Raw genomic sequence first — 13,916 nt, forward strand, 5'->3', positions numbered from 1 at the left:
GTTTAGTCTGTGCAGCCCAGACAGCTATACGCTCTAGGGTAGTTAAATACCAAAAAATAAAAAAAGCTTCAAATTTCTAACAAAAGAAAAACAAAACAGCAGAAAGCTGCACTAACAATATAATATCCTCAAGCGCCCTTTTATCTGACAAATACATTCATAAAAGACTTAATTTACACTGTATTCCTTTTTTGTATTCCTAAATACAGACAGATGCATGCACGCACACAGACGAGCACCATTAACCTGCCTATAACCATGCCGACAGCTATCTCATGGCAAACGCATGAAATGTAACGGTTCCATATCACAGTCTCATCCTGCGGGTGGATATAATTTCTGTGATTTTTTGGGATTTTCTAAAATCAGTAATGACCCAAGCCTAATTGTGAAAGACTCATTATAATAAATTCCACATTGTTATTTTTGCAATTCTCAAATCTGCTGGAACTTTTATTATACTTCATTTTACTCACATATACATCCGATAAAACAGAAACTAATGGAACCATCAGTCCTTGCTCTTTGAAACAACATACCGCTTCTAATGTTGGAACTATTTTATAGTATATTTTGTGACGGTGATAAATGCAGCCCCAAATGGTTTTCCTCACACAGCATGGTAAAGTAAAAGTAATGTAAATAAGTGAACGTCAGTTTTTAGGCATTTACAACACAAGTCAGCTCTTGTCATTAAATCTATGTTGTTTTCTATTTTTGTTTCAAGTCAAGACTTTTATTAATTTGTAATAAACATGAGCATAGAAAGTGTATGATGTCACCCATTAGTTTGTGGTTTCTGTTCTGAATCTAATTGTATTTGCATTGCATTTGTCTTGTTTTTACAAAGCAAATGTAACCATATTTGGATAAGAGGGTAGAAATTGAGAGTTGTCAGCCTCTGCTGGCTAGTTAGCTCTTGGTTAGCAAGCCACAACCTTTGGGCTGTATCAGGAAGTATAACAATCCACTGTAGTGACCTGCTTCTGAATAAGGAAGCAACATTTAGCTTGAAAGTATCTTTAACTGGAATGCTAACTTTAGAAAGTGAAATACAAACTTTAAACAAAATGTATTAACTGAACAGCACTCACATGTGAGTCAGAGTTGCCACGCTCTTGATAATGTATAACTACAAACTGTAATATAGGTTCATATAACAACTTTTAGAAATGGGGAAATCAGACACCAAATAATTGTAAAAATGAATTGAATGAATTGAAAGTATTAGCACTGGACTTTGAGCTGGAAAACGAACCGTTCAAAGAAACCATTAAAAGCCCAAAATGACATTTTAAAATAATGCCTGGAATATACTTGCACAGTGAATCTTTATAGCTCTTTATACCCATCCAGGCTGCATTGATGGCGAAGTGTAGTTGCTTATCCAAGGAAGTGCATGCCATGTCATTAAGATGTAGAGTTAACACAGAAGTATAAATCTGCTGTATGTTGTTGTACTCACTTGTTCTGGTGCTTGGAGCCCTGGAGGTGTGCATGATACTGCTCAATGGAGTTGAGGACCACACTACAGACACTGCAAGAGTAACTACTTCGCAGCCCTAGAGAGACATAAACATAATATAGTTACTGTAAGTCACTTTCTGTAAGTATGATTTATAACAAAAGCTGTCATCATCATCATCATCATTTGGATCACCAGCTAGTAGTAGTGAGCCCGACATGAGCAACAATAAAAATCTGTACTGACACTAAGTAACAGTCTAATTTTTACCCTCAGTAGTGCTGGGTAATTTTCCTAATTAGAGTGCATCTGGAAAGAGATTTGATTAGACTGATCATTAGCAGAAAACCAGTTACATTTTTAGAGCCTTGGATCAGTTCCCCCTTCTTTTTAGTGGCTGTGTGTGTGTGAGAGGTTCCTTTTTAAAACTTGCACTAGAAAGGCGGGTACCGCAGAAGAATTTGGACTCTAGGAATCAGAAACGAACAGCACAGTGGGATGTGTGCATGCCTGTTTTGTGTGCATGCACAGTTGTATTGTGTTGGTGAATGCAAGCTTGAGTTGGTGCAGCTCAGACACAGATGTTAACTAATTAGAGGGTTTGCAGGTGGTCGCGATGAACACCCAAAAATAGATAGATGAATTTGGAGATACTCATGGAGTGGGGAGAAGGGAGATTTGGTGGTGCGGAGATGGGGATTAGGTAGAAGAAGCGAGTGAAAGAGAGGAAATATCCAGAGAATAATATGATGTTTTAAACAGAGGAGGGAATGGATAATGATTTATTACACTGCAGCATTGATGTAGCATTCATGCTGGGGTTTAATGACCACAAAAAAATCTGTATCCAAGCCCCAAAATAACGTCCCGTGGTAACTAGAGCACCGATTTTAAAATCTTCTTTCTTTTTCATAAAAGGAAGCAGAGGAAATGATCTCTCTGGGTAATCAGCAACACGCCATAATTGCCCGTGTTTCCCCTGTTAGAGATACAATGAAGAGCTATTTTTGTTTTCTCACTTTTTGCACACTGCAGAGCCGTCACTGCAGAACTTTACTTCCATCGGAAAAAAAAAATCTGCCTTGACACTTCGGGGTTGTATGCCAAAAACAAGTCAAAAATTAATGGCTTGAAGCCTCTCCCTCTCAGTTTGTCCTTTTTTAAATTGTAATTTTCTGACAATGGGTGTGAAATTTTAGTTATGCGGTGCAACTTAAAATTGGGGTGTGCCTGCTTGTGTGTACATGCCCTTTTCGCTGCTGTCATTATCGTCCTTGAGATTTATGACTTGTCTTAGTATTCCATCACCTTTTGACCTTTCGTAGCGGTAATTGGTGAAGTACACTGGGAGATGAAGTTGTAATATAGTTAGGAGTGGTGGGAGGTCGTTTAGGCTTGGGCTAGAGCTGCATAATGTGGCATATCTACTCCCTGTTGCCTCAAGAGTCCCTTAGTCTCTTTCAGGGGTGATTAAGGATAAGCAGTCATTTACAAGAAAGCCAGGACTGAATTAGTTGCCTGAAGTAACTGCTGTCTTGGTTTAAATGTTGATATTTTTGCAACTATTAAGAGCTAATAACTAATTCTGTGTGTATGTGTGTGTGAAAAAGAGACAGAGAGAGTGGGAAAAAAGAGGGCCGGCACATCTTCCACTGCCAAAATGTCATTACTTCTGTTCTCTCTAAATGAAAAGGCTATTAATTGGAGAAGCGATAATTTAGAAAGAAAGGAAAGATAAGTCTCTTTCTTCTTTCCTCTGTCTTCCCCGTAATTCTATACTGCTGCAAGGATTACATAAAGAGGTCTATTCTTTTATGTGTGATTATGAAGTGTGTTACATGTGCATGCGTTCGCAGACAAAGGCAGCTTCCCTGCTTTTAGCCTGATTGATGTCACCTCCACACTGATTGCCCGAGTAGCAGAGATATACAATATGCTGCAGTTTGTGTCAGCACCAGCCTTTTGTAAACACACGCATAAACATATACACATGCACAGATAACGTGTTTTGGTTAATAAAGCAGTTCTGGCATAAGACCACACTGTGCCCTAATCCATGTTAATTACATGCAGGGAAAGTGTGTGTGCAACGGTAGTGACAGCACGTGGCTCAGGGTTGTGAATGTAGGGGTTTTTTGCGAGCATGAGCAGTATTTGTGAGGGAGTTCTAAGCCTTGTTAATTACACAAGAAGATATGCCAAGAAGAGAGAAAAGAGGGGGTGAGAAGCGCTAAGGCAGTGGGTGTGGAGCTGTTTGTGGCTGTCGTTTAACATACAGAGCCTTCTGGCATTGCTGGCACCCCTGGTGTGGAGATGCCTAAACGGTTGTCAAAAAAGTAATGAGTTACATTTTGTGCTTAGAAAATTGGGAAAATGATGTTTGTTTCAAGAGTCTTGTTGCAGCGAAATTCAACATCCTGCTGCAGTTTCAGTGTGTGATGAATTTTAGCTTTCAGCTTTTTCACTATGTCCCAACTCAAGCAACATTAATGACCCATTTGGAGCATGATATTTGTGGCTCGTTCCAATACCATGCGCTGCCAAGCTCTGACTGCAGCTCCTTTTTATGTGAGAGGCTCAGAGGAATTTCAGGTAGCGGTTAGCACTAGCAGTTGTGAAATCTAGTGTTTTGCACACACTTTTGGTGAACGGTGGGATTGTTTGAAGACAAAGAGGGAGGGAAATGGGCCTTGTACAACTATTGAACATCAAGTTTCATATGGATACATTCAAGGTAGAGTTTCCTCTAATTTGCACTCACTGTAGGGTATTCATGTGTAATGTTATTCATGCTTCTTGTAGGATATTAGTTTATGGAGCGCTTACTACCCCAGAGCCTTTGTGCTTTAGTTCACCATGCGCTTTGCAAGATTAAAAATGAACTGAATCCAAGAAGAGCCCATTGAGATGCAATCAAAACTAACAGTCTGCAGCAAATACTTGACAGAGCCTCTCAAAGGAATATATCGCAAATACCATAGAAGAGAGGGGTTGAGATTTGGGTGAGAGTCAGATTAAATCCAAGTGGAATTTTACCAGCAAACTTTGAAGGACTCAGAGAGAGACTAATTATTTTTTTGCAGCCAGTGTGACAGTAATTGGAGAGACCATCTGTTTCAGACAAAGAAAAAATTACCAGGCGCAGGAAACTATCTTTGTGAACTATTGCTTTTAAAAAAGGATTTCCAGATTCTCTTAGATTTTTCTAGTTTTCTAGTTTCTTCACTGTAAGCAACTAATAATTCTTAAAGGTAGCTTTTTAAGATGAAGTTCATGGATTTGGGGATTATTGCCAGAGTCGTTCAGTAAAACCTTTGAAAGACACAATAATAATTATTATTGGTATAATTGATTTACCAATAGAAATGGGCAAAAGAAATGGAAACAGGAATGCATTTAGTGGCATCTTTCTCTTATCTCTCGTGTTTCATAGTCCACCATTTCACTTTATTTTCCTGTCTTTAACTGAGCTTTTGGTCGATAATAACTCCAGAGGGAAATACACAGGTCTTTAGCTGCTAAATGCTCCACTACATTCACCAGGGAGCTGCTTACTTCACATGATGTGTTGCTGGACAGGTAGTTGGTTTATCACTGGTGAGAACAGCTGCTTGCTGCTGCTAGAAATGACACCGTCGAGGGTGGTGAGCCTAAAGAAAGATGTGCCAGTTGCACTGTTAAACAACAACAAGGAGCTGAAAAAATGTTAAAATGCTCCACGCTGCCGAATGGAGCTGAGTGATAATTTTCCATGTTCTTCAGTATGAGTCACTTTTCCACATAACAATATTATTTGAGCCCATTTTATCGGGTTAAATAAGACCTTTTGGGTACTTTTAACATAACTGAGGAGATATATCCTCAAAGAATACTTAAAAAAGCCTAAAAGTATATATTGGTTTTCGGTAAATTTACTGCTTTGTTAGATAAACTGTTTTTAATTCCCAGAGCGAGCTGGTATTCGGACCTACGGTGCTTACACTACATCTTAGTTATGTGTTTCTGCATGTAATTCTGATGTGTGACTGTGTCACAGTAAGTGGGAGAGGAGGTCAGCTCCGTCTCACAACTCTGGCACAGTCATCAATTACACACAATTTTCTCTCGGCTTTAGTGCTTCACCCTCTCTTGGGTCCTGCACACACACATACGCAGACACACTCTCCATTCCTAGACGCTTATCTCACTGCTTCTAATTCTCTTCGGAGTCTCCAGAGAGCAGAGACAATGCGCTGGCTCTGTCTTAAGGGGTTTCTCCCCCTGTCATGATTTATGTAAAGACACAGCCGAGTCAGCCGGGCCCCATCCCTCGTCAGTAGCTACTCCCTCGTCCACCACTGTAATCCATCTCCAAGGATTTCGCCTGGCACCTAGCTGTGGAAAGTCACGACATTCTTGCTTGTGTGCCCGTCTGTGCAATTAAACCAGAGAAATACATATCAAAAAATAAGAACCTGCATGTGTTTAAATGTCAAGAGGTCTTATGATAAGTTTCGTTCATGGCCACAGGGGGATGAGACAACACAAGTAAAGGTCAATATCATCAATAGGACACAACAAGAAAACACAGTAGGCAGACTCTGTAGCCATAGTTTGGAGAGTAAGAGAATATTGGCGTGCAAATAATTCACCTGTGCCTTGTGGGGGAGATAATAAGGATGACAGATGATACATGATGTCAAATTGGACGCCACAGTGGTTTACACAAACACATACATTGAGAAACACTCTAACAAAAACAAAGACTGAGTATGGCAGAAGGAAGGGGGTGGGAAAGAGATAAAACGAACGTAAAGAAAAAACTATTCCACAAAGGGAAAATGAGGACGAAAGGACATAGATGAATCTGTGCTTGGCACAAGCCAAATTCCTGCTTTCTCCTCCCCCTCCTGTGCGTATTTTGCTTAGTTCAGCTGCCACCTCCTGTTCGACCCTCCCACTGCGATTACACTTGATACACCTGTGACTTCACACCTTAAGTGGTGATAAAAAGCCAATCTGACGTGAGAATCTCGAACCAATGGAAATTCGTCTAACTCAAGAGCAAACGAGTACAAACAATGGAGCTTCTCTGTAGTGAACAAAGCGTTCCAGACTAAAGGCCTTGGAACAAACACATGACTGACGACACGTATAATAAATCACGGCAACAGCAAGCTCACTTAGAAAACTTCGACCCGTTAAACGTCTCCTGTTCAAGGGCAGTTAAAAGATTTTGCAGTGCAGCCTTGCTCTTCAATGAGGACGAGTGTCTTAAAAATAAACAAAATTCTAATTAAATAAAAAAAGTGTTTTCCGTGGTTACATTATGAAATTTGGAGTCTGTGGGATCTGGGTCACAGTATGTGAATGGGGGATGATATCTAACATGACACCACTTAAAGCCTCTGAGCCAGTGTAGGCGGCAACATGACTCATGCTTTTAATATGATTGGCTTCTTGAGATGATGATTTGTGTCATGGCACCTGGAGCATGCAGCGAATGGCACTGCTACGGCTTCACAGGTGGATTTATGTTTGTCACAGGCTGTGTGCTGTGTGGTACGAGCATGCGTCAAACTTGTATGTGTGCGGTAGAGGTGTCGTGTGGCACTCATGAATGCATGTTGGACTCCTTTGCTGAAGTAGGATGATGTTTGGTGATATTGGATGATATCACTCCTAAGAACCCGAGAAGGGAAAGTGGTTTCTGTGCCAAATGCTATTCATAATTCAATTAAAGTACCCATCTGTTAGAAATATTTGTGTGAGTGTTAGAATCATTGCCCCATTATCTCCACATTTACTTGTTTAATTTACTAATGTTTGACCATTTCATGTGTCACTTTGTGTGAATCATCACACACATAAATATGCACGCATGTAATGTGGTGGATTTCACCTGTTGAGCCTTCTCTGCTCTGCACTGCATTATCTCTTAAGTATGCTTTTTCCAATGTGCCAGGAGACTTCACATACAGCTTTTGACATATACTGTTGTGTTGTGACCATCAGTGAGACAGATACCAGCAGTAGGAATGTAGAGGTAGTTGACTTAAAGAAGAAGCTTTGGCTAATCCTTGCAAAAACACTTCATGTTTTTATCCAAATGCATGTAAGCTGAGATCTCAACACTAAGTAGTGCTGATGGTGCTAAATTTATCAATGAATAACTGGTTTGCCTTACCTCAGTTTAACATATGATATGTACCCCCACACTGAAAGGCATATCAGCATTTCATGAATCCTCATTCACTGCTGCACATCTTGCAGCATCTTGCACTCCCACTTATCGTCTTTCCTCTGACAAAGTCGTAACACCCCTGCTGCCTTTCATTTGCCACTTTTGCTGGGATTGGGTCCAAGAGGCTGACCTGTGCTCTCTGTGGCATCCAGACTGCCTGCTAGCTGCTCCAGGAGGCGCGCCCTGGCTGCATTCCTGCGGTGTTTCTTGCCCTCGTAATGCTGCTGGGCCATCAGAGGGTTGTTGAACCAGGCTCCACACAGACAGCAATATTTCCCAGCCTCTCTCCCACCATTTCCACTGACCACCGCCATGGGCCAGGGTAGGGCAGGTGGAGGAGGGGGACACGACGCGGGGTCTGTGGGCAGTGGGGTGGAAGGGGAGGAATCTGGAAGCAGAAGTGAAAAGATAGGAGTTAGAGACAAGTCGAGGGTAAGATACTGTAGAAGGAAATGAGAACAGGAGAAGGAAAGGCAGAGTGAGGGAGGGAGGATATTAACATGAATTCAAATGCAAATCAAGCTCTAATGTGAAAATTACATGAAATGAAAATATTTTCATGAAACTCGTTAACATGAAAATTTGATGCATTTGCACAGATTCTCACGCACATACTCTTCGCAGACACATGAATTCTCAAATACATGCTTGAAAAACCACATTTACATTTAAAAACTCCGCAATCAGATTGTACTCATCAAGGCTGAGAGCAAAGAGCAAATGGATTGCTGTGAGCCACATATGTGGAGCATAGATGAGGGCTGGAAGGAGGCCATCTGCACTCCGGGGTCCAGTCTGCAAGTGTTAGAGACTGGCTTCTGAACCTTCCTGTTTTATCTTTTTTTTTTCAACATGTACCATCTCTCCTCTCCTCTCTTCTGCAAGGGAATTAAAAAAAAAAAAAAAGAAACGGCAGATTTCCAGGTGACCTGCTACTCATGACATGGCACTGGTTACCATGGTGATTGCCCATTAATAGCCAACAGGCACGGACATGTCCACAGGACGGGGTTGTAGCTCTCACAGCGAAAACTGCGTACAGGCGTGTGGCTACTCGTGTGTCTGTGTGTGAATGTGGGTGTTTGGGTGGCGGACAGAATGTGTAAGCCACGCTTAAGAAAACGTGTGAAGTCTTGTATATGTGTGCGCGTGCATGTGTGTGAAAGAAGCTCCAGAATAAGCTGTTTGCATGTGTAAGGTACAGTATGTGTACCAAACAAATCATCCTGAGAAGGGAGGGGGTTATGTCCACAGCCAAATTGCGTGAGAAAGCTTACAGTGCCAGATGGCATGTCCAAATGTGCCGATTTGCCATCCACAATGTGTCAATGACTCTCGAGTTATACTGACTGTGAGTACACAGCCCCGATGCCGCACGTTTAGTTCAGATTTTATATCACAAATAAAAGCCCACTCACACATGCTTTGAAGCTCAGATGAGTCATATCACTTCTTTCACAACAACCATCATCTCACTGCTAACAAATGCCTGCATGAATCCTTGACCAGTGACCACGGGTGTGAGGTGGGTTCGTTTATGTGTCTTTTTTAGTGTGGGGGCCTGCGCCGGATTGACTCCAGCCCTTTGAGCTGATTGGCTCCTCATACCTTGATGTGTCTTCAGGCTCTGTTCACATAGTTACTGTATCTATGGCTGTGTCTCTGTTCATCTCACCAACCACACCCACTCACATTCCCTTTGCTTGTGTTTGCCATCGTCTCACTTTCAAAACTCAACCCTGCAACTCTCTTACTGTCATTTTATTTTATTGCCGTTGAGCTCAAAGGAAAGTCCATCATCAAATCTCCGGTGTAGCATTCATGTGTGCTTGCGTGTGCCAGTGCGTAAATGACACTCCTCGGTTCTGACAGCTCTACGGAACTGCATGTGATGAGCAGCAACAGGGAGAGACCCTGTGATGTTTTTTTTCCTCTCTATCCCTTGTTGCACCACCACTTCTCCTCTCCTGAATGTGATCTCTGCACAGTGGAGCAGAAATAAGTGTTTTTCACAGAGTGGGGCATAGGCAGTGTGCACGATAGTGTGTGTTCTGGAGGAAGAGGTGTTGGGTTGAAGTGTATGGGGATGTGATGTGCATCGGGGAGGGAGCGCAGGTACGATCTCTGCTCTCTACCGCTCAAAGGCTTCTCCAACACACACGGACTCTACTATTTCTAATCTCACTGTGTTGTATGTTTGTGGGAATATGCGTTAGTGTGTTTGTTAGTGTCCAAGTGTCCTGAGATGCAAGTGAATGCCATGTGTGCCTGCGTCAGTTATCCTGCCTCTGTGTTTTTCTAATAATGATTGTGCGTGCATGTGTGTGTTTCTATGTCCATGTGTGCTCAAGCCTGTCAGCTTGGCTGTGCATCTTCTGTGGCGCGCTCATCTCGGAATGATCATGAAGGGTGCTTTTTGAATCTAATCTCTCCTGAAATCCTCTTCTTCTCTCCCAGGTCACTCTTTCTCTCTTCTTGTTCTCTTGTTTCTTTTCCTTCAGGTCCTACTGTCACAAAACGAAGCAAACTGCACGACAGTGCCTGTACAGAAGTGACACTTTTCCCAAAAGTAGGCCAGAGTTTAGCAAAAGTCACTCAGGGGCTTGATTATAACACTCCATTTTGTAGCGATTGTGCCTTTATAGCTGTGTGAGTTTCCCCTTTGAATCCAATTTGAATCACATTATGTAAAGCTCCCCTGGAGTCAACTTAGCAGCACAGACACTTAAAAACACACTAATCTTGAACAATCTTGTGCTTCAACAAAATAAATATCAATCAGCAGATGTCTTGATTTGTTAAGAACACATTTTACTAATCAGGAGACTTTTATAAATTAATATCTCTCTGTGTGCCTCATCTGCTAAGTTTTACTTCTTGGGCCTCTGGCATGTTGCCATTTTCAAACACATTTCCCCCTGAATCCCAGGCTAGTAGTTTTGACTGAACCATCACTAAAGCTGTCCAAATCCACTTCAGATAAAAAAAATAAAGCCTTTGAAGTAAAAATAGTTCTCAGTTCAGTAAAACATGTCACAAAGAGGGGATGTATACGAGCAGAGGTGAGAGTCTATTTGACAACTGAGTTATGGTCTCTAGTGATGACAGGCTTTTTGTGTTAAGATCAGGAATGAGAACTTATAGATGCATAGCTTAGCATGGAAGAATAATAGATTGTGTTCTGTCTGTTATGTATTGCTGAATGATTGAAAGGAATTTTTAACATACCTTTTAAATGCTAAAGAGACAAAATGCCTAGTGTAGCAGTCTAAAAGCTTTAAATGTGTTATATTATTAACCAGAATAAAATTAACACTTCTCATTCAAGCTTCTAATCATATGATGTAAAAAAGAATATAAGCCAACAATTAATGATTCAAACTCTGTCAAATTTTGAAACATAGACATGTATAAGAGCCCACGTGGAGAGACAGCATCCTGTAAAGCTCACCATTGACAGCATTTAAAGTTGTTGCCACAAAAAACACCATCAGGACAGAACATGTTTTTGCACTGTGCTCACAGAGCTGGGCTTTTGTAACACCTCTGCACTCATCAGGATCACTTCTCTTACCAAATCAATCGATATCAGCATTGTATATTTTAAAGAGGGTTTAACAACAGCAGTGTGCAAAAGCCTTGAGCTATCCCTTACTTCTTTATATTTTCCTAGAAAAATGGGGAAGAGGTGCAGTGAATTATTGAAATATGTGCAAACATTATGCAAATAAAGCAAAAACGGAGTTTGGACTATTCTAACAAGCTTGTAAGTCAACATTTGGTATGATGACCTTTATTTTAAAACACAGCCTGAAGGTACGCTTTGTTGTAATTTCTTTAAGTAGTCTTCATGAATAGTTCTTGAGGATTGTTGAAGGACATCCAAAGATCTTCTTCGGATCTTTGTGTGATGGGTTTGGGATCATTGCTAAGCTCAAAAATTGTTGTAATTTTCATGATGGTAATCATTGACTGTAGAAAACATGGACGACGCAACCCCGCCTCCTACCATTGTGCAAAAATTAAGCCAAAATACCCCGCTTGTGGAGGTTGCCATCTTGCAAATTTGGAGCCAGAGTCTGCGCAGTAGTGACTTGAGGTGGAGCGACTGTGTAACGCTCCCGCCCACACACCCGCTGGACGTGACCGCAAACACGCCCCCCTACACTTTTTACGTAGCCCGGCTGCTCGAGTTTTTTTTGCTGGTTTACCGCGACTGACGACTCGTTTAATTAAGGTAAATACAACCATGTCACTGTTATAAAAAAAGACACACAGCTTATCATCTTATAGTTCTAAAATCACTCTGTTGTTAATTCGTTAGTTAGCTTAGCCGCTGGCATACGCATTGTGTTGAAGGCTTGTTGCTAGCTAGTTAGCGATGCTACACACCTGCTACTCTTAATAGTCTTCAACACTTATGTTTTTTTTATCCATTTTTAGACAGCGATGAGATCAGCTGCACACTCCACAGAGGCCCAGAGTTACTGTTAATATCAAAAATATAATGCTGTCCTTTGAGATTTTAACATAAGACTGTGAGTGTAATGGATCTAAAACTGTTTAAATCTTCAGAGCCCTCTACAGCCTGGTAACATGGAGACTTTAAAAACAACAGCATGAGGTTTCAGTAGTGTAGTCTAATTTGTTCTTTTCATTTAATAATAGAGTCCATATTATATCAACAGCTACATTTACCCTGGAGATAAACTAGTGAGGGAGACCATCAGGACTAAGCTGGGTTTCTTGGGTCCAGAGGTTTGGAGAAACTTCTTCCCTTTCTTTCATCACAGTTGTCCTGTGCCAGAAGTTCTGTTGACCCGCTGTAAGAGGCATCATTTAAGAAACACCAGGAAGACTGAAGCTCATGGCAGTGATCAAGCAGGACTCATGATCTTCACCAGCAGCTCCCTCACAGGGAAATCTTCAGCACTCCTCCGTAGGTCCACCCCAGGAGATGGATAAACCCAGCATTTCATGAACACTGTGATGGAGACCTTTGTTTTGTGTAATGTTATAAATATTCTGATACTCCCCAGAGGCTCCGGACTTTTACATAAAGATATTATATTCAGTCCTGTAGAAAGTTATATATTTAAAAATATGTGATCCTCTCTGGTTACTCTGGTATGAATAACTCTGAATCACTTTATGGTAAATAACACTATCTGCAAAAAACTGTGAAAGAATTCCAGATGACAAGTTTGTAGTTCAACATACAAGTGACGACCTTTGACCTTCATCAGGTTTTATTTAATTGTGTTAGACAAAATCTCATATGCTCTTCATGCAGCTGAGTACATCAAGTGTTTAAAACGGAAGCTGTGCAGGTCTGAGATCAGCAGCTTTGTGAAACACCAAACTGAGGTCCTGTTAATGCTGATATATAGTGACACAGTTACATGAGTGATTAATCCTTTTGTTTTTTGTCGTTTTTGTTTAACTTTATCAATAAAACAGCTGCAGCTTTCACTACAGTACGTGTGGTACTTTAACCTTTGTACTGTTTTCATCAGTTCATTTTACAGTTAACATATGAACATGTTGGATGATCTGTCTGCTGTCACTCGATGGGGCTGAGGTCTGAATCTGAGGGCAGCTCCTGTAATCACAAAGACAACAGAACCATCAAACTCAGATATAAATAAATAAATTTTATTCCTCAATATTGAAATAAAGCTGACTCTTCTGTCCTCACACACTCAGGATCTGTAGTTCTTCTCTTACATTTTTTCAGTACAGTATTACAGTACACTACAGTACTTTAATCCATAGTTCCTGATTAATGAGGAGTTACTGAAGTACAAGCTTTTAAAAAAATTGTTTCTGTCTTTACAGATGTGGCAAGAGACTGAAAACATGCTGTTGTTTGCACATATTTAATATTCAGCTCTGCACAGGAGCTGAAGCAGGGTGCAGCCTGTTGCTTTTACAGTATAATATAATACTTATAATAAAAGTACAGTAACAGTAATTAGTGACTGAGCAGCCCGGGGCGTTTCTCTTGATTTCTTCAGTAAATTCATTCACCTGCACAGCTAAACGAACCCTGACAGCCGAGTGCTCATTTTAGCTAGCTAGGTCTCAGGAGCTAGCTATGGACGGTAGTTACGGATTAGCTTACAAACACATTTAACTTACCGAAAAAGTGCAGCGGGGCCTCCGGTCCTTCTGTCGGGTAGTCAAGTTTACTGAAGAACACCTCAGGCTGTCAGGTTAAAACACTCG

General features: G+C 41.0%; 1 protein-coding gene across 2 annotated transcripts in view; it reads right to left on the reverse strand.

Moving 5' to 3' along the window:
• The window catches only part of zgc:171482 (zinc finger protein), a 60,898-nt gene that overhangs the window by 13,161 nt on the left and 33,821 nt on the right, over positions 1-13,916 (reverse strand). For both annotated transcript variants that reach the window (XM_006783894.3, XM_006783893.3), the window contains 2 exons: positions 7,819-8,076; positions 1,466-1,562 (listed from right to left, as the gene is read on the reverse strand). In XM_006783894.3, coding sequence (XP_006783957.1) covers positions 1,466-1,562; positions 7,819-8,076 — 355 coding nt within the window. The remainder of the gene's footprint in view (positions 1-1,465; positions 1,563-7,818; positions 8,077-13,916) is intronic.

The sequence above is a fragment of the Neolamprologus brichardi genome, chromosome 13 (assembly GCF_056152115.1).
Source record: "Neolamprologus brichardi isolate AB-2024 chromosome 13, ASM5615211v1, whole genome shotgun sequence".
Classification (NCBI taxonomy): domain Eukaryota; kingdom Metazoa; phylum Chordata; class Actinopteri; order Cichliformes; family Cichlidae; genus Neolamprologus; species Neolamprologus brichardi.